The sequence below is a fragment of the Anoplopoma fimbria genome, chromosome 10 (genome assembly GCF_027596085.1).
Source record: "Anoplopoma fimbria isolate UVic2021 breed Golden Eagle Sablefish chromosome 10, Afim_UVic_2022, whole genome shotgun sequence".
In the NCBI taxonomy this organism is placed as follows: domain Eukaryota; kingdom Metazoa; phylum Chordata; class Actinopteri; order Perciformes; family Anoplopomatidae; genus Anoplopoma; species Anoplopoma fimbria.
In genome coordinates, this window is record NC_072458.1 from 24,487,980 (window position 1) to 24,507,506 (window position 19,527).

The 19,527-nt window shown below is 43.9% G+C and overlaps 2 protein-coding genes across 2 annotated transcripts; one reads left to right on the top strand and one right to left on the bottom strand.

The window, feature by feature from the left end:
- Positions 1–899: 899 nt before the first annotated feature.
- On the top strand, positions 900–8,442 carry LOC129096998 (zinc finger protein 665-like). The gene is made up of 5 exons (XM_054605669.1): positions 900–1,383; positions 3,651–3,844; positions 3,988–5,633; positions 6,157–6,212; positions 7,593–8,442. Exons 1-5 carry the CDS (start codon positions 1,191–1,193, stop codon positions 8,048–8,050), a joined length of 2,547 nt encoding a protein of 848 aa, XP_054461644.1. The 5' UTR covers positions 900–1,190; the 3' UTR covers positions 8,051–8,442.
- Positions 8,443–9,313: 871 nt separating this feature from the next.
- On the bottom strand, positions 9,314–18,195 carry LOC129096847 (zinc finger protein 454-like). The gene is made up of 6 exons (XM_054605526.1): positions 18,009–18,195; positions 15,318–15,401; positions 14,861–15,164; positions 14,280–14,562; positions 14,147–14,170; positions 9,314–11,881 (listed from the first exon to the last, which is right to left on the bottom strand). The coding sequence occupies exons 1-6, from the start codon at positions 18,188–18,190 to the stop codon at positions 10,347–10,349; spliced, it is 2,412 nt and encodes an 803-aa protein (XP_054461501.1). The 5' UTR covers positions 18,191–18,195; the 3' UTR covers positions 9,314–10,346.
- Positions 18,196–19,527: the final 1,332 nt, after the last annotated feature.

Consider the following 19,527-nt stretch of genomic DNA (forward strand, 5'->3'; position numbering starts at 1 on the left):
ACATTTACACAGATCGAGTCCAAGAAGACCAAAGAAAAGTCCACTGAGTCTCTGTCCTGATGGACTCAGCTGACATGCTAACACAGACACACATGCTAACTGTGTTCCGACAGAGAGGACCGCGACACCCGGAAACACAAGCACTACTTCCGCCTAGCGCCTCTGGCCTTCACAATAAAAGCGCCTTTTAAAAGTCGATTTGACCCACAGTCCTGAGATGAGATGAGATCAGTGGAGAATGCAACGAAGTACATTTACTCAGGTACTGTACTTCAGTAAGATTTCGAGGTATTTACTTGAATATTTCAATGTGATGCCACTTCTAAAGTACTTGTACTTCTAAACCACTACATCTCAGAGGTACATGTTGTACTTTTACTGTACTACATCTCAGAGGTACATGTTGTACTTTTACTGTACTACATCTCAGAGGTACATGTTGTACTTTTTAATTTACTACATCTCAGAGGTACATTTTGTAAGAAAATCGACCTTTTCTTGGTATACAAATAATATATTCTTCTTCCAAATACAAAACAAGTACAATAATATAATATGTATTATTCTACATGATCAGCACTTTTGGTACTTTCAGTATATTTTGATGCCAATACGTTTGAACTTTTTTTGATTTTGAGTACAGAACTTTCATTTGTATTTATAGACTGTAGTATTACTACTTTTATTGAAAGTAATATTTCTGAGCACCTAATCCACCACTGGGCCTAATACAGAAATACAAACTGATAAGCAAATGATGCAGTATCGTGAATATATCATGTCAAAATAATTGTTGATGAATTGTTGTCAATTTTATTTTATAACCCTTGCTTGCTTTTATTCTGAAGTCTAAATAATCGACATGCAACGGAAGTGGTTATTTGGCCAAATGGAACAAGATGGCGTCCAGTTGAAGCGGAGACAAAGTGTGTTTTCTCTTCTGGTCCAGTGAGTGTGAGGTCCATGTTGGTCTCTGTGTGTCCGGAGAAACCTTCTGAATGGACTTTTCTCTGAATGTTGGACCTCTGACTCATCTCCCGGTAGCCTACAAAGCTAGTGAAGTTAGCTTAGCATGCTAGCTGGGACGGAAGTTAGCAACACAGCGCTAGTCAGAGTGACTGTTTGATGGAGAGCAAACGGTGTTTGTGACGGAGTTTGTGTGGAGAAAAAGTGTGTGTCGTTGTGTGAAAATGTGTAAAGTCCAAATGCTGAGAGCGTTGGTGAAGCAGCGACTCACTGCGGCTGCTGAAGAGATCTTTGGGCTGTTTGAAAGAACGATAGCAGAGTACGAGGAGGAACTGTGTCGTTCTAAAGAGGAGAACGAGCGACAACGGAAACTCCTGCACGCTGTTCTCAACCCTCAGCTTCGGTTACACAGAGCAGGTTGGTTCTCTGCTCTTCTTCTCCTCTCTCTGTTCTCTCTGTTCACACTGACCTCAGAGCAGCCGGTACAGCAGGACAGCGGCTCTATTCTCGGCGTGGAAACGGTCAAATGTTTCTGTTTGTGACGTCATGTCGCTTCTTTTCTCACGTTCAACAAACAGCTGTTACAGTAAACAAGCTCTCACACTGTTTACTGACTGTTGCTAACCCTCATCTTCATCTTCATCATCACTCAGTCTATAACGTCTTAAAGCTAGTTTTAATCTGAACAGAGACATGGTGGATACTACATCCGGTTTTTAAAATAAAAGCAAGGCCATTTTATTCCATTAGTTTCTTCAGGGTTTCAGTTTAAAATAACAAATATATAAATCAGAGTTATTTAAATGAAACGTTCTTTGTGTCTCTGTGCCATGATTGTTTGTGTAAATGAATAGTCTCAATGTGATCATTTTATTGAGATTCTCTTGTGGGGTAACAGCTACTATGAGCTCTTTAAGATATGAATGAGCGCAGTTAGAGCTTTGTAGGTGAGAAGTAGGATTTTGAATTCTATTCTTGATTTAACAGGGAGCCAGTGCAGAGAAGCTAATACTGGAGTAATATGATCTCTTTTCTTAGTTTTTGTTAGAACACGTGCTGCAGCATTCTGGATCAACTGTAGAGATTTAAGAGTCTTATTAGAGCAGCCTGATAATAAGGAGTTACAGTAATCTAGTCTAGAGGTAACAAATGCATGAACTAGTTTTTCTGTTTTGAGACAGGAAGTGACTGATTTAATGTTACGTAAATGAAAAAAGGCTGTCCTTGAGATCTGTTTTATATAAGAGTTAAAAGACAGATCCTGGTCAAAGATAACTCCGAGGTTCTTAACGGTAGTGCTGGATGCCAGAGCAATGCCATCTAGAGAAACTATATCGTTAGATAATTGATCTCTAGTAGAATAATAGTGGAGTTGAGAGTAGAGTTTAACATTAAGAAGTTACAGGTCATCCAGGTTTTTATGTCCTTAAGACTGTTGAAGTTTAGAGAACTGGTTAGTTTCGTCTGTTTTAATTGATAGATATAACTGGGTATCATCTGCATAACAATGAAAGTTTATTGAGTGTTTTCTGATAATATTCCCTAAAGGAAGCATATATAAGGTGAATAAAATCAGTCCAAGAACAGACCCTTGTGGAACTCCGTGACTGACTTTGGTTTTCATCGAGGTTTCATTGTTTACATATACAAACTGAGATCGGTCTGATAAATACGACTTAAACCAGCTGAGTGCGGTTCCTTTAATGCCTATTAGATGCTCCAATCTCTGTAATAGGATTTGGTGATCAATGGTATCAAATGCAGCACGAAGGTCTAACAGTACAAGTACAGAGACAAGTCCTTTGTCTGAAGCTGTTAGAAGGTCATTGGTCATTTTCACCAGTGCCGTCTCTGTGCTATGATTCACTCTAAATCCTGACTGAAAATCCTCAAATAAACTATTGTTATGCAGAAAGTCACACAGCTGATTAGAGACTGCTTTCTGGAGGATCTTAGAGACGAACGAGTGTCTCATTAAAGATCCACAAAAATCTTAATGGAAATCAATTAAAAAAACACTCATTTAGCTGCTCAAACTATTTCTCAGGATTGTTGGGACGTGATCACGTCACAGTTGATTGACAGCTCACATTTTTTTTCTTTTAATCTCTTAAATCTTTTGCTTTCATGGAATAAACTGCCTTTGGCTTTCAAATGGACCTTTCCTGATTAAAAAGCTTGAGTCATCAAATAACTGTTCGACAACCCAACTCTGTGATTGTATTAACTTTATAGATACAATCACACCAACATTAGCTGCTCTGTTCCAACAAATCCTGCATTCAAGCTGAACGAGAAGCCAGTCTTTGAGCTGCTTTGTGAAAAACCCTTTTAGTGTAGATGACACACTTTCCATATTACAGACAGCTGTAGTCTATTTTTTAAAGACCTTTCCAAATAAAGAGGGAGTTCAGATTTAACTGACTGCTTGTGTTAATTCATGAAAGAGTAGAGATGTGCAGTCGTGTAGAGAAGTGAGGATTAGATCCATCGAGAACCGTCAACGGTTGAGTCGTAATCAAACACCTCTAAGATAAATGTCATGTGGTCGCATTGAAATATACGATGAACTAAAGGTAAAGCAGGTGATGTCATCATGAACCTCCATCGTTTTCAGAAATAATTTAGATAACTAACAAAGTATTGTTAAGGTTAATAATACTTAATGTCTGTCTGTGTTTCAGTTTTACCTTCAGATGTACGAAAAGTGATCGTTGGTGAAGAAGAGGTTCCTCCTGAGCAGCAGGAGTGGAGCTCCAGTCTGGACCAGGAGGACCCAGAGCCCCCCCACAGTCTGGACCAGGAGGACCCAGAGCCCCCCCACAGTCTGGACCAGGAGGAGCCAGAGCCCCCACACAGTCTGGACCAGGAGGACCCAGAGCCCCCCACAGTCTGGACCAGGAGGACCCAGAGCCCCCCACAGTCTGGACCAGGAGGAGCCAGAGCCCCCACACAGTCTGGACCAGGAGGACCCAGAGCCCCCCACAGTCTGGACCAGGAGGACCCAGAGCCCCCCACAGTCTGGACCAGGAGGACCCAGAGCCCCCACACAGTCTGGACCAGGAGGACCCAGAGCCCCCACACAGTCTGGACCAGGAGGACCCAGAGCCCCCACACAGTCTGGACCAGGAGGACCCAGAGCCCCCACACAGTCTGGACCAGGAGGAGCCAGAGCCCCCCCACATTAAAGAGGAACAGGAGGAACTCTGGACCAGTCAGGAGGGAGAGCAGCTTCAAGGGCTGGAGGAGGCTGATATCACCAAGTTCACATTCACTCCTGTCCCTGTGAAGAGTGAAGATGATGAAGAGAAACCTCAGTCCTCACAGCTTCATCACAGACGTACTGAACACATGGAGACAGAAGCTGATGGAGAGGACTGTGGAGGACCAGAACCAGACAGGAACTCAGATCCAGATAGACATTTACAACTATCCAGCAGTGACAAAGCCTCACAATGTAACAAACAAGAAACTGAAGACAGAGATGATTGGAAGGAGACCAGAGAACCTCAGTCAGGTCTAAACTCTCTGAATAATGATGACATTTCTAGGGAAAAACCATTTCCCTGCTCTGAGTGCGGTAAAAGATTTGGTCTCAAGGGAACTCTGAAGGAACACATGAGATTTCATACAGGAGAGAAACCATTCAGCTGCTCAGTCTGTAATAAAGCTTTTGCATGGAGAGGAAGTTTACAGAAACACGTGAAAAGTCATACAGGAGAGAAACCATTTAGCTGCTCAGTATGTAGTAAAAGATTCTCCGGCAAATACAACGTAGTCCAACACATGAAAATCCACACAGGAGAGAGAAGATTCAGCTGCAGTGTTTGTCACCGTAAATTCATTTGGTTTTATGAGCTCAGAAAACATAAGTGTGTCGGTCGTCAGTCCTCACAGCTTCATCAACCTCAGACTGAGGAGAACAGAGAGGAAGGACCTCCAGCCAGCAGCTCAACTCAATACATGGGGACAGAAGCTGATGGAGAGGACTGTGGAGGACCAGAACCAGACAGGAACTCAGATCCTGTTGACAAGACTGGAGACTCTTCTGGACCTGAGACTGATGACAGTGATGATTGGAAGGAGACCAGAGAACCTCAGTCAGGTTTAAACTCTCTGAATAATGATGAAGTTACTTGTGAGAAACCATTCAGCTGCTCTGAGTGTGGGAATAGATTTACCCATAAAGGAAATCTGAATAGACACACAAGAACTCACACAGGAGAGAAACCATTTCGCTGCTCAGTGTGCGGTAAAGCGTTCAATGGTCGTGGCAATCTGAGAAGCCACAGGAGAATCCACTCAGGAGAGAAACCATTCAGATGCTCTGAGTGTGGGAAAAGATTTCGCTTCAAGGGAGATCTGAAGAGACACGTGAGAACTCATACAGGAGAGAAACCATTTAGTTGCTCTACGTGTGGGAGTAAGTTTGGAAACAGTGGACATTTGAATAGACACATGGGCATTCATACAGGAGAGAAACCATTCAGCTGCTCATTTTGTGATCACAGATTTTTGCAAAGAGCACATCTGAATGCACACATCAGATCTCACACAGGAGAGAAACCCTTCAGCTGCTCAGTGTGTAAGAAATGTTTTACAACGAGAGGAACTTTACGGCTGCATTTGAAACTTCACACAGGAGAGAAACCATTCAGTTGCTCTTTGTAAAAACAGATTAGTCCGTCGACAGGTCTAAAGACATGAATGCGTCAGTCGTCATTCCTTACAACTTCATCAAGGGCCGGCTGTGGCTCCGGAGGTACAGCGGGTTGACCACTAATAGTTTTACAGTTCGATCCCTGAAAGTTTCAGTGTAGGATGCTCCCGAAGGCTGTGCCATCAGTGTGTGATGACATGTAGTGTGAAGAGCTTTGAGTAGTTTTGTGAAATACTGTACTGTGACTTTATATGAAATACTATGACTTTATATGAAATACTGTACTATGACTTTATATGAAATACTGTACTGTGACTTTATATGAAATACTATGACTTTAATTCAGTCGGTGATCAGAGCTCTGGATCATCATTACACTTCTCGATTCTTTTGGTCGGCTTCATATCAGCAAACTTTAGGAAAATAATATTTCTCTTGTGTCGTCCCCGGAGCTGCATTTATGGACGGACGTGTCAAAGAGCGTCCGGCTCTGTTTTCTTTGCAGATCCTGGTCTCCTATCTCATTACAGATGCTCGGGGTGCTTCGTTGAGATTGGAAATGTTTTTTTCATAATTGTTGAGTATGGTATGAATTTGTAGTTTAAAAGTATTGTTGAATACAACCAGTAGAATGGTAAACTGTATCTAGTCCTGGCAGTGTTAACTTGTATTGGTGTTGTCATTGTTCTCTTGTTATTCCTGACTCCCACACACACTTGGTATGTTGCTGTGCGGTCGTCTGTTTCAGCTGCACGAGTCACACCTGAGCCGTCCATAAAGACCTCCTCCACTCAGAAGATCTTTTCTGTCATCCACATGACAGTGTCTTTGGTTTATGTCTGTGTTGGTGTCTTCCTACATGTCCACACACCCACACGTGCACTTCATCACTGATAACTTGTTAGTACATCTCCAGTTGTTTTACTTATGGTGGTTGCAAATAAATTGCTTTTCTCAGCAGCCGGCTCTTCTTTCTTTCTTCTTTGATGCAGCCTATGAAACAGGCTATGACGTCATTAAATATGTTTCAGAAAAAGAAGAATGTCATGAAAAGTTAAAAATAAAGTCATAGTAATTAAAAATCTTGTCTAGTATGTTGAAAAAATTCATAGTATAGTATATCATAAAAAATTCTTGGTATAGTGTTTCCTAAAGAAGTGATGGAACAATATTTAAAAAATCATAAAGGTCATAGTATAGTATATGATTTTTAAAAAAACTATTGAAGACACTCTTCCGACATTAAATTATGTATGTTTTCATGTTGATATTTTAGGCCTTTAGTGCCGTAATATGATGTAATTGATTCTTGATTTATTGATGTTAACGATTCTTGATTGAGTGAGTGATGTCATTAAAGTAATGCGACCTGATAGGTCTACCAACCTATTTAAGACATGCATCCTCATTATCTTGGAAAATAACCTGATGAAGGTCTGTGTGCTGAAACGTTATAACTAAATATATCTATATGCAAGTGAAGAAGACAGTGTACAGGGTTTTATGTTCTATATAGTATAGTATGTCGAAAAAAGTCATAGTATAGTATATTAAAAGTCATAGTATAGTATGTCATAAAAAGTAATAAAAAGCAACCTTATAAAGTACTTTGTACATTATAATTAATTATTAATCTACTATTAATAATAAGTTACTTACATAGTAACTTACTTTTCCCAGACACGCTGCTCTGTGACCAAAAGTGTGTCAAATAATTAAGTTCAGCTTTGAACTGCAGTTATCATGGTGGTTTTTAAGCCATTCTGTAAGAGAGATTAAAGAGATTGCTTTAACAGTTGTTACCACAGTAACAGAAAAGATCTGTAATCAAAAGAGTAAATATCCACGTCCTCAAAAAACGGAACATCAAAACAAGTTAACTGGAATTGAAATCGCTGCTGGATATGTAACTGAGTCACTGATATATTTAATAAGAAACCAGGATGTTCACATTAAAAACAGTCAGGAGAGAAACCATTTAACTGCTCTGTTTGTGGTAAAGCCTTCAACGTACGTTCTTCTCTTAAGGTGCACATGAGATGTCATACGGGAGAGAAACCATTCAATTGTTCAGTTTGTAAGAAATCTTTTACACAAAGGGGAAGTTTACAGACACACATGGGAATCCACACAGGAGAGAAACCATTCAGCTGCTCAGTGTGTGAAAAAAGCTTTCTCACCAAGGCACAACTGAAGAGTCACACCATGAATCACACCGGAGAGAAAAGGTTCTCCTGCACTATTTGTAAACAAGGATTCACTTGGTACGATCAGCTCAGAAACCATCAGTGTGTCGGTCATCAGTCCTCACAGCTTCATCAGAGTCAGACTGAGATCAGAGAGACAGAACCTCCAAACAGGAGCTCAACTGAATACATGGAAATAACAACTTCTTATATGAGCAACAATAGAGATTTGGCATAAACTTCTCCTCATAAGTCTGCTGTACAACTTATTGATATGATTTCATCAGAGAACAATGATTACACAGAGGGACTTTTTTCTGGAGTTTATTCAAATGAAGTTCCTGTGTTTTCCAACGTTCAGTACTTTGATGTTCAAGAGAGCTTTTTTTCAGTGTTGATGTATTGATTCTTGATTTGAAGGGTTGTGCTTAAGACTGACATGACAGCTGTCATGAACAAGGAGTCTTTGTGGATGTTGACAGTTGTCATTCAGTAAATTATGACTCTTGACCTGACATTAACGAAACAACGCAACCGTCTGATGTCTTCGATCGGACATGTTTTCTTTGTTATACATGTTTTAAGAGGCTTAAAATGTCCATTTCCATCAACTACTTATGTTTTATATTTGTGCAGAATATAAATAAAGAACTTGAACTTGAGCCTGTGTTGTTTATTTAATGCAGACAATGATTTAAAAGTATAGTATTTAATCACTGAACCAGTCCTAACTATAAACCTGAACCAGTCCTAACTATAGACCTGAACCAGTCCTAACTATAGACCTGAACCAGTCCTAACTATAGACCTGAACCAGTCCTAACTATAGACCTGAACCAGTCCTAACTATAGACCTGAACCAGTCCTAACTATAAACCTGAACCAGTCCTAACTATAGACCTGAACCAGTCCTAACTATAGACCTGAACCAGTCCTAACTATAAACCTGAACCAGTCCTAACTATAAACCTGAACCAGTCCTAACTATAGACCTGAACCAGTCCTAACTATAGACCTGAACCAGCCCTAACTATAGACCTGAACCAGTCCTAACTATAGACCTGAACCAGTCCTAACTATAAACCTGAACCAGTCCTAACTATAGACCTGAACCAGTCCTAACTATAGACCTGAACCAGTCCTAACTATAGACCTGAACCAGTCCTAACTATAGACCTGAACCAGTCCTAACTATAGACCTGAACCAGTCCTAACTATAGACCTGAACCAGTCCTAACTATAGACCTGAACCAGTCCTAACTATAGACCTGAACCAGCCCTAACTATAGACCTGAACCAGTCCTAACTATAGACCTGAACCAGAACTAACTTTAGCTGTAGGTTAAGCTGCAGCATGTCAGTCCTCCTCACAGGATGATGTTTTACAGAAGATATGTTCTTCAACAACTAGATCAATGAACTCATATTCTCTTTTTTTATGTGAGAAATAAACATACAATAGTAAACATAAATAAGCATTAATTTATTTGAATAAGACCATCTTTTATTGTTTTAATTATTGGCTGTGGTTGGTGGTGTCAATATAATATTGAAATAACATTCTTTTGGTATTCACTGTTTTCACAGAGATCCACTGTACAAATAAAAAACATCTCAAAAGTTCTTTCATTATTCGATTCTTCTCCGTCTTTTAGTGGATCATCTTTTTCCATCTAGTCAGTTGAGCTTCAACCGATCGGTTCAATGCTGGATATCCGACCTGATGACGAGGTCCTCAGCAGAAAAACTAAAACCGTCTCCTCCTTTGGGAAAAGAGTTCAGCAGTGATGAAGATAATGATGAAGATATGGATGGAGATGAGGATATAGATAAGGAACAAGATCAAACTAGTTCTAGACTTCAGTTTCACTTCTGATACAAAAACCTTTTTCTCACTGAATTCAATTGTCAAACTTTAAACATGGGCTCAGTATTAAATGTGTCAAAGCAAACAGACGATCATGAAATATCTGTTAAAGAAAAACAATCTTCGTTTTTAATGTTCAACTCTTCAGACACGTTTGTCTTCATTTATTATAAATATACAGATTCATGTGTTTCCTCAGATGTTTCATATGAGACTTTCATCACGGACCACTGACAGGACGTCTGGTTTGAACCCCATTCTGCTCCTTTGAGAATGTTACTGTGTGTTGTGTCACTAACAGGAAGTCTGCAGTTTCTCACAATATCTCATTCAAGTCTAAAACCTGGACAGCTGACAGCTTTTCTCTTTTGACATGTGAAGAACTAACTTTATCTCTCAGAAGTCTGCAGAAAAATGTTTTTTCTACTGTGTGAATTATTATGTGCACCTTCAGATATTTCCTGTTGCCAAACTTTTTCCCACACTGACAGAAGATTTAGTTCATACCACTGACAGACACTTTGTTCAAAGAGTTTAAACCTGACCAGGTTCTCTGGTCTCCATCCAATCATCCCGGTCCTCAGTCTCTGGTTCCAGATGTCCATCTCGGTCTGATCCAACGACAAACACATCTAAAGTGTCTGAGCGGATGAAACAGAGCGGATGTTCATCTGCCGTCACAAGCACTGAAGCTGGATGCTTTCTCTCCTGTGTGCAGTCGCATGTGTCTCTTCAGATTTCCACTTTCGCTGAAAGATTTCCCACACACAGAGCAGCTGAACGGTTTCTCTCCTGTGTGGATCCTCATGTGTTTCTGTAAACTATCACTCTTTGTGAAAGCTTTCTTACAAAGGGAGCAGCTGAATGGTTTCTCTCCTGTATGAGATCTCACGTGTACTTTCAGATTTCCATTTTCACTGAAAGCTTTACCACACAGTGAGCAGCTGTATGGTTTCTCTCCTGTGTGGATCCTCATGTGTTTCTGTAAGCTATCACTTTGTGCAAACGATTTCTTACAGAATAAGCAGCCGAATGGTTTCTCTCCTGTGTGAGATCTCATGTGTCTCTTCAGATGTGCCTTGAAGCCAAATCTTTTCCCACAGTGAGAGCAGCTAAATGGTTTCTCACAAGTACCACATCTGGAGTCACTGACAGAATCATTCAGAGAGTTTAAACCTGACTGAGGTTCTCTGGTCTCCTTCCAATCATCATCATCACTGTCATCGGTCTCAGATGAGTCTCCTGTGTTGTCCACAGGATCTGGTTCTGGATGTCTATCTGGATCTGAGTTCCTGTCTGGTTCTGGTCCTCCACAGTCCTCTCCATCAGCTTCTGTTTCCCTCTGTTCAGTTGAGCTGCTGGCTGGAGGTTCTTCCTCTCTGTTCTCCTCAGTCTGAGTCTGATGAAGCTGTGAGGATGGAGCACCACCACATTTATGGGTTTTGAGGCTGGTGTACCAAGTGAACCTTCTTTCACAAACACTGCAGCTGAATCTCTTCTCCCCTGTGTGGAGGGGCATGTGGCGTGTCAAACTTCCTGCTTGCGTGAAACTTTTACCACAAACTGAGCAATTGAATGGTTTCTCTCCTGTGTGAGATTTAATGTGTAATTGCAACAACACCTTCCGGGTGAATCCTTTACCACACGACAAGCAGCTGAAGGGTTTCTCCCCAGTATGAGATCTCACGTGAATCTTTAGATACGTCTTGGTTCCAAATCTTTTCCCACACTCAGAGCAGGGAAATGGTTTCTTACTAGAAACTTCATTATTCAGAGAGTTTAAACCTGACTGAGGTTCTCTGGTCTCCTCCCAGTCAACAGCACTGTGTTCGGTTTCTTGTTGTGAGTTTATGTCACTGCTGGATTTTTGAAGATGTGGATCTGAGTTCCATGCTGGTTCCGGTCCTCCACAGTCCTCTCCATCAGCTTCTGTCTCCATGTGTTCAGTACGTCTGTGATGAAGCTGTGAGGACTGAGGTTTCTCTTCATCATCTTCACTCTTCACAGGGACAGGAGTGAATGTGAACTTGGTGATATCAGCCTCCTCCAGCCCTTGAAGCTGCTCTCCCTCCTGACTGGTCCAGAGTTCCTCCTGTTCCTCTTTAATGTGTGGGGGCTCTGGCTCCTCCTGGTCCAGACTGGAGCTCCACTCCTGCTGCTCTTCTTTAACAACGATCACTTTTTGTACATCTGAATGTAAAACTGAAACACAGACAGACAGCTGTTAAAGTAAACACACAAACTTCTTCATGTTAAAGCTGCTTTGTGTTGGGTTTTCATCCATTAGTGACATGGAGGAATGTTTGTGTGAGAGGGTTCCATTGGTGGAAAGTAACAAAGAACATTTACTTGAGTACAACTTGAAGGAGCGTGTACTTTACTTATCATGCTACTTTATAATTCTACATCTTAGCAGGTGACAGACAATCTATGTGCGTTATATTCCAGACTAGAGAGAACATGATGTGTATGACGGGTCTCTCTCTTATTGGTGCTACTGCTCTTGGGCAAACTTCTCACCGCCTGCAAAACCATACGGCCTTGGGAGGATAGCAACCAGACACTCGCCTTCTTTTGTCTCCATGCCACTTTGGAGATCCTCTCGGATCGATCATTTAAAAACCCGCTGGAGGACATAAAAGCTCAGAGTCTTGTGCGATTGCAGAGAAGAGGGTTGAGAGGAGGCAAACAAGTGCCCAAGTCAGCCCAGTAACGAGGTTGGACTGCTGCTATGGTTACGTTAAACATGCATATACATATAGAACACTGTTCACCTGATCCCCTCATTCAAGAGCAGTAAACTGGACCTGGTAAACGCAAACATGTGGTGAGCGTCTGGGAATGTCTTGCTGAGGGCCTTGTAAAAGAGGTCTGGTGCGGTGGGCCGACGGTCATCGTTGCTCTAAGAACCTGCTGGTGGACACCAGCTGTGAAGGAGTCTGTGAAGCTGAAGGAGGCCTTTCAGGCTTGGTTGGCCCTGGGGTCTCTGGAGACAGCAGACAGGCACCAGTTGGCCAGAAGGGCTGCAGATGCGGTGTTTGCCAAAGCAAAAACCCGGGGAGGGAGATGTTTGGAGAGACAATGGAGAAGGATTTCCCTTTTGCCTCAAGGAAGTTCTGGCAAGCCATCAGACGACTCAAAGGAAAAGCAGGGCTATTGTTGAGCTGTGGACTCAAAGAGCTTTGAGGAACTTATGAACCAGAACAACACGTTCTCTGTGGAGGAGGCAGAGTTTAAAGATTTGTAGGAAGACTCATCCATATTCCTTGCAGAGGTCACAGAGGTAGTAAAGAAGCTCCTCAGCAGCAAGGCACCAGGAGTGCTGTAGACACTGTTGGGCTGTCTTTGCTGACACGTCTCTTCAGTGTCTCACGGAGGTCGGGGACAGTGACTGACGACTGGCAGACCCGGGTGGTGGCTTCCGTTTTTAAAAAGGAGGACCAGAGAGTGGCTTTAATTATCGGGGTATCACACTGCTCAGCTTACCTAAGAAAGTTTGTTCCAGGGTGCTGAAACGAGGCTACAACCGATCGTCTAACCTCAGAACCACGAGGAGCGATGTGGATTCTGTCCTGGCTGTGGAACAGTGGACCAGCTCTTTACCCTTGCAGGGGTGCTGGAAGACTACTGTGGGGGGTACTACATTGATATCGGGTACCGTGGTTGACAAAGTCAAAACAGGTTCTCAGTGGGTGTTGGCCTCCACCAAGTATTTCTGGGTTTTGTTCACTAGTGAAGGGAAAATGGAGCGCAAGATGGACAGACCGTTCAGTTCGGCGTCAGTAGTCCTGAAGGCGTTTTACCGGACCGTTGTGGTGACGAGGGAGCAGAACCAAAGCTCTCCATTTACCATCAAACCCTCACCTGTGGTCATGAGCGTTGAGTAGTGACAGAATGAGATCGAGGCATCCAGAGGGAGCTCGAAGTAGAGACGCTGATCCTTCACTTTAAAAAGATACCTCCTGAGGTGGTTCAACATCTGATCGGGATCTTCCCGGACGGAGGTTTTCTGGGAACGTCCAACTGGTAAGAGGGCTATATCGAGAACATCATTAAGAGATTATATATCTGATCTGGCCTGAGAACGCATCGGGTTCTTCAGGAAGAACTGGAAAGCGTTGCTGGGGAGAGAGACATCCTGAATACTCAACGACCTCAACGACCCGGCCCCAGATAAGAGGAAAGTAATAATGGATTCTTTATCTGAATCTGTTCAGTAACTTATGTTATTGAATAAATGTAGTAAAGAAAACAGTACAATATTTCCCTCAGATGTAGTAGGGTAGAAGTATAAAGTAGCATAGAATGGAAACACTCAAGTAAATTATCTCAGAATAGTAGTTAAGTGCAGTACCAATAATACATGCCAAGCTTTGTGTTCTTTATCATTTCTAAAACTTCTCCAGACAAGAGAAGCAGGATGTTCATCATCTCAGTCACAATGTGCTTTAGAAGATGTACTTTTACCTGGTGAATCGCTCCTTTCGCCTCCTAAAAACAGGAACAAATCATAATTAGAACAAAAACAATTATATTGTCCATCAACTGTTCACTTTTCAATTCGATGCCGGTGAAAACCACTACAGATGTTTTAACTCACCTACAACCACCACGTCTTTACCCTGTAACCACTGAACGCCCGCAGACCTCCTCTCCATCCAGAACTCCCGGATGGTGTCCACACAGTAGGTGTCCTGGATCTTGGAGAAGGTGGCTGGACTGACGACTCCCATGTTCATGAAGCGAAACAGGAGGGCCACTTTACTGTAGTTGTTCCCGCTCAACAGGATGTTCGTCCCCAGCATGAAGTCGCCCGCCAACATCCCGAACTTGAAGGTCGGCTGTGAGGTCCAACTCCAGACCACATGACCACGAGGACAAACCTGGACACAAAGAGTAAAGAGTAATGAAGCACTTTACACATCAAGGAACCAAAGATGGACGGACATCTTCTCAGACTGGACCCAAGCTTCTATGGAAGTTTTTAATAAGAATCTCTGAAGGTCTGTCTGACAAGAGTCCGAAACGATCCTCCACAGCTACTACTGGAATCCAAGTCTACCAATAGTCCAATACTCATAATAGAAGTGTAGCCCGGTGTTTATCGGACACTGTGCACACGTACAGAATAAACACAATGAGTAGACACGCCTCCTCATTATAGGAAGCTGGGAGAATTACCCATTCAACAACAAAGGCAGTACACCTTTGTTCAATGAGGCACTGGAATGGGGGCAGGCCGAAGCACATCAGTCCGGTGGACATCCTGTAGCGACAGCGTTTCACTGGCAGGTGGAGCAGCGTAGCCAGCTGACGGAGGCTCTCCTCGTAGACGACGGACGCACGACAACCAACGATGTCCTCCTCACTCAGGACTTTGTGAAGCTCTGTAGGAAGCTGCATCTCTTCAGGTCCAACCTTCTCCGGGACATCGTGGATCGTCTCGTCGTCCATCTTTGGGTTCGTGTCGTTAGCGGCTCCCAAACTGAAGGAGCAGACAGACAACACTAGTGAGATGTGTGCATAGATAAAGAAAGTGAACTGTGAAATAAACTCTGTGAAATCGGTACCAAATGGAAGGGGGATATGTTAGGCAAGAAAAAAAACACAGGTTGAGAGAGACGAAGAGAGTCCTTACCGACCAGACGCTGAAACCACAGGAGGCTTGACTCCCAAACCAGGAGTCCGACATGGTGTCGATGCCCAAGGCCCCTTCTCGTAACTGAAACAGGACAAGAGGTCACATCAACAACAGGTTCCATCTCGCTGATCTCTGAATGAAAGAGGTGACGCGCCATCATTAGACACTAAAACAAGTATTCTGGTTTCTAGATTTGCAAAGCAAGCTCTTTCATCAACTCAGTAAGGTGTGCCAATAACTTCATTATAGAATATATATATATATATATATATATATATATATATATATATATATATATATAGTCTAAGCACTTAAAACTGAACACTGTCGTTTTAGAGAAGTGGGCGGCGTTGTTGGTATCAGTAGTATGAGAAGTATTTGATATTTATTGATCCGACGTCCTTCCTGTAGCAGGAACTCTTCCTTTGTAGAAGGTTGTTGCTCCTGGAACAGATGCCTCTTCACAAGACCTCCGACCTGTGGCTTCGCTGATCCACGAGATATTATGAACTCACTGCTCTTCTTGGTACAACCCGCCCTGCCTGGCTGGTTGAGGCAGAAACGACTAACGACATGGACCTCTGCTAGTTTGGGTCAGAACAGTTTATTGGTCGGGCGTAGATACCTCCACGAGCACCAACACCTGGGATTCATGAGAACCTGAGGTGACGACTAGAACCAAACAGCAGCTCTTCTGTCACACACGTTCTTCTAGAGCATCTCTGTTAACAGACGGCTACGACGTTACCCAGCATGCCGTGCACATTGGTCAACCCTCCATCACTTCCTGACTGTTGTTTATACAGGAGGCCTCATCACTGGTGGGGCGTTCACGGACCCTTGTTGTTTGTTTTTCACTTGAAGGTTGTTTCTTAACTGTGGTTCTAGTTTTGGTGAAACAGCGCCCCCCGCGAGGCGCATCCGTACCGGTTCAGGTCGCACGTGGTACTGCAGCCCGAATGTTACAGAAGGTCATCATCTGAGCAGTGCTAGTGGCTTCTTGTCAGTCTGGTCGTCGTGTTTACGGTAGAGACCTCTACCGGAAGTCTATGTGATGCTACATGTTTAGCACACGTTAGCTCACCCAGCTACAGGTTAGCATCTACAGCAGTTATACCGGAACACTGCGAGTACTGCAAAGTACTGCAAGTACTACAAAGTACTGCAAGTACATGTACCAGCAGAAAGGTCGAGTACAACACGAGAGCCAACAGAACGACAGTTAGCTCAGCTAACAGACCAGTAGCACCAGTATGAACCAGTAGGACCAGTAGCACCAGTAGCAGCAGTATGAACCAGTAGCACCAGTATGAACCAGTAGGACCAGTAGCACCAGTATGAACTAGTAGCACCAGTAGCAGCAGTATGAACCAGTAGGACCAGTATGAACCAGTAGCACCAGTATGAACCAGTAGGACCAGTATGAACCAGTAGCACCAGTATGAACCAGTAGCAGCAGTATGAACCAGTAGAACCAGTATGAACCAGTAGCACCAGTATGAACCAGTAGCAGCAGTAGCACCAGTAGCAGCAGTATGAACCAGTAGCAGCAGTAGCACCAGTAGCAGCAGTATGAACCAGTAGCAGCAGTATGAACCAGTAGCAGCAGTATGAACCAGTAGCAGCAGTAGCAGCAGTAGCACCAGTATGAACCAGTAGCACCAGTATGAACCAGTAGCAGCAGTATGAACCAGTAGCAGCAGTAGCACCAGTATGAACCAGTAGGACCAGTAGCAGCAGTATGAACCAGTAGCACCAGTAGCAGCAGTATGAACCAGTAGCACCAGTAGGACCAGTAGCACCAGGAGCAGCAGTATGAACCAGTAGCACCAGTAGAACCAGTAGGACCAGTAGCAGCAGTAGCACCAGTATGAACCAGTAGCACCAGTAGCACCAGTATGAACCAGTAGCACCAGTATGAACCAGTAGCACCAGTAGCAGCAGTAGCACCAGTATGAACCAGTAGGACCAGTAGCAGCAGTAGGACCAGTAGCAGCAGTATGAACCAGTAGCACCAGTAGAACCAGTAGCACCAGTAGAACCAGTAGCAGCCAGTAGCACCAGTAGCACCAGTAGAACCAGTAGCACCAGTAGCAGCAGTAGCACCAGTAGCACCAGTAGCACCAGTAGCAGCAGTAGCACCAGTAGCACCAGTAGCAGCAGTAGCAGCAGTAGCAGCAGTAGCACCAGTAGAACCAGTAGAAGTAGCACCAGTAGCAGCAGTAGCACCAGTAGAACCAGTAGCACCAGTAGAACCAGTAGCACCAGTAGCACCAGTAGAACCAGTAGCACCAGTAGAACCAGTAGCACCAGTAGAACCAGTAGCACCAGTAGCACCAGTAGCAGCAGTAGAACCAGTAGCACCAGTAGAACCAGTAGCACCAGTAGCACCAGTAACCAGTAGCACCAGTAGCACCAGTAGAACCAGTAGCAGCAGTAGCACCAGTAGCACCAGTAGCAGCAGTAGCACCAGTAGCACCAGTAGCACCAGTAGCACCAGTAGAACCAGTAGCACCAGTAGAACCAGTAGCACCAGTAGCACCAGTAGCAGCAGTATGAACCAGTAGCACCAGTAGCACCAGTAGAACCAGTAGCAGCAGTAGCAGCAGTAGCACCAGTAGAACCAGTAGCACCAGTAGCACCAGTAGCACCAGTAGCACCAGTAGCAGCAGTAGCAGCAGGACTCACGCATCCAGCAGCAGCACAGCCAGCTCAGAGTCCAGCTGGAGCCCTCTGGCCGCTCGGAGGTCTCTCCATCGGGGGAACGCCGGCCCGAGGTTGATCCGGGTCTTGTCTCTCTCTTTGTCGGACGCCTTTGTAGCAAAACAACTTTTCTTCTCCGGAGGACGCTTCGAGCTGCAGGCTGCCATCTTCTTCTTCTTCTTCTTCTTCTTCTTCTTCTTCGAGTGTTGATGGCGGTCAGCAAACAGCTTTAAGGTGCTTCACTGCCACCTGCTGGACTGGACTGTGGATCACATCCATTAAAATAAAGGACTTCTTTCTATTCTTCCTGTTTTTACCTATAGTCTTTATTTTCTTCTTCTTCTTCTTCTTCTTCTTCTTCTTCTTCTTCTTCTTCTTCTTCTTCTTCTTCTTCTTCTTCTTCTTCTTCTTCTTCTTCTTCTTCTTCTTCTTCTTCTTCTTCTTCTTCTTCTTCTTCTTCTTCTTCTTCTTCTTCTTCTTCTTCTTCTTCTTCTTCTTCTTCTTCTTCTTCTTCTTCTTCTTCTTCTCTTTCTAGAATGCCTCCATTAGGTTTTATAAACATCAATCATCATTATAATGTATGATGAGTCCACGGTGACATCACAGCTGTCAGAGTTCTCTGTGTCAGAGTTCTCTGTGTCAGTGTTCTCTATGTTCTGTGTTCTCTGTCAATCATCATCTACGTGTTAACGTGGTCTCCGATCTTAGACCAGGTTAAGACGCTTTAGAGTCAGCTACACATGTTCATTCATACATCTGTTCTTCTGATAGTTTACAGAAAGACATGAGAACCCACACTCTAACTGAGGAGAACACAGAGGAGGAACCTCAAGTCCTCTGTCCTCTGTCCTCCTGTCCTCTGTCCTCTGTCCTCAAGTCCTCTGTCCTCCTGTCCTCCCTGTCCTCTGTCCTCCTGTCCTCTGTCCTCCCTCTCAAGTCCTCTGTCCTCTGTCCTCCTGTCCTCCTGTCCTCTGTCCTCCCTGTCCTCCTGTCCTCTGTCTCCTGTCCTCTGTCCTCTGTCCTCCCTGTCCTCTGTCCTCAAGTCCTCTGTCCTCTGTCCTCAAGTCCTCTGTCCTCTGTCCTCTGTCCTCCTGTCCTCTGTCCTCCTGTCCTCTGTCCTCTGTCCTCAAGTCCTCTGTCCTCTGTCCTCCTGTCCTCTGTCCTCCTGTCCTCCTGTCCTCCTGTCCTCCTGTCCTCCTGTCCCCCTGTCCTCTGTCCTCAAGTCCTCCTGTCCTCCTGTCCTCTGTCCTCTGTCCTCTCCTCCTGTCCTCTGTCCTCCTGTCCTCCTGTCCTCTGTCCTCTGTCCTCTGTCCTCATGTCCTCTGTCCTCTGTCCTCTGTCCTCTGTCCTCCTGTCCTCAAGTCCTCTGTCCTCTGTCCTCAAGTCCTCTGTCCTGTCCTCCTCCTGTCCTCCTGTCCTCCTCTGTCCTCTGTCCTCCTGTCCTCTTGTCCTCCTGTCTTCTTGTCCTCTTGTCCAATAATAGCACAAAGACAGAGGATAATTA

What these genes read in the sequence shown, in the direction of transcription:
- LOC129096998 (XM_054605669.1), top strand. Translation starts at nt 1,191, where the DNA reads ATGTGTAAAGTCCAAATGCTGAGAGCGTTGGTGAAGCAGCGACTCACT. An exon ending in GCTTCGGTTACACAGAGCAG is followed by an intron (nt 1,384 to 3,650) that starts GTTGGTTCTCTG and finishes TCTGTGTTTCAG; the next exon opens with TTTTACCTTCAGATGTACGA. An exon ending in TTTCATAATTGTTGAGTATG is followed by an intron (nt 6,213 to 7,592) that starts GTATGAATTTGT and finishes AAAAACAGTCAG; the next exon opens with GAGAGAAACCATTTAACTGC.
- LOC129096847 (XM_054605526.1), bottom strand. Translation starts at nt 18,190, where the DNA reads ATGGCAGCCTGCAGCTCGAAGCGTCCTCCGGAGAAGAAAAGTTGTTTT. An exon ending in GTGGTTTCAGCGTCTGGTCG is followed by an intron (nt 15,165 to 15,317) that starts GTAAGGACTCTC and finishes CTGCTCCTTCAG; the next exon opens with TTTGGGAGCCGCTAACGACA. An exon ending in TAAAGACGTGGTGGTTGTAG is followed by an intron (nt 14,171 to 14,279) that starts GTGAGTTAAAAC and finishes TCCTGTTTTTAG; the next exon opens with GAGGCGAAAGGAGCGATTCA.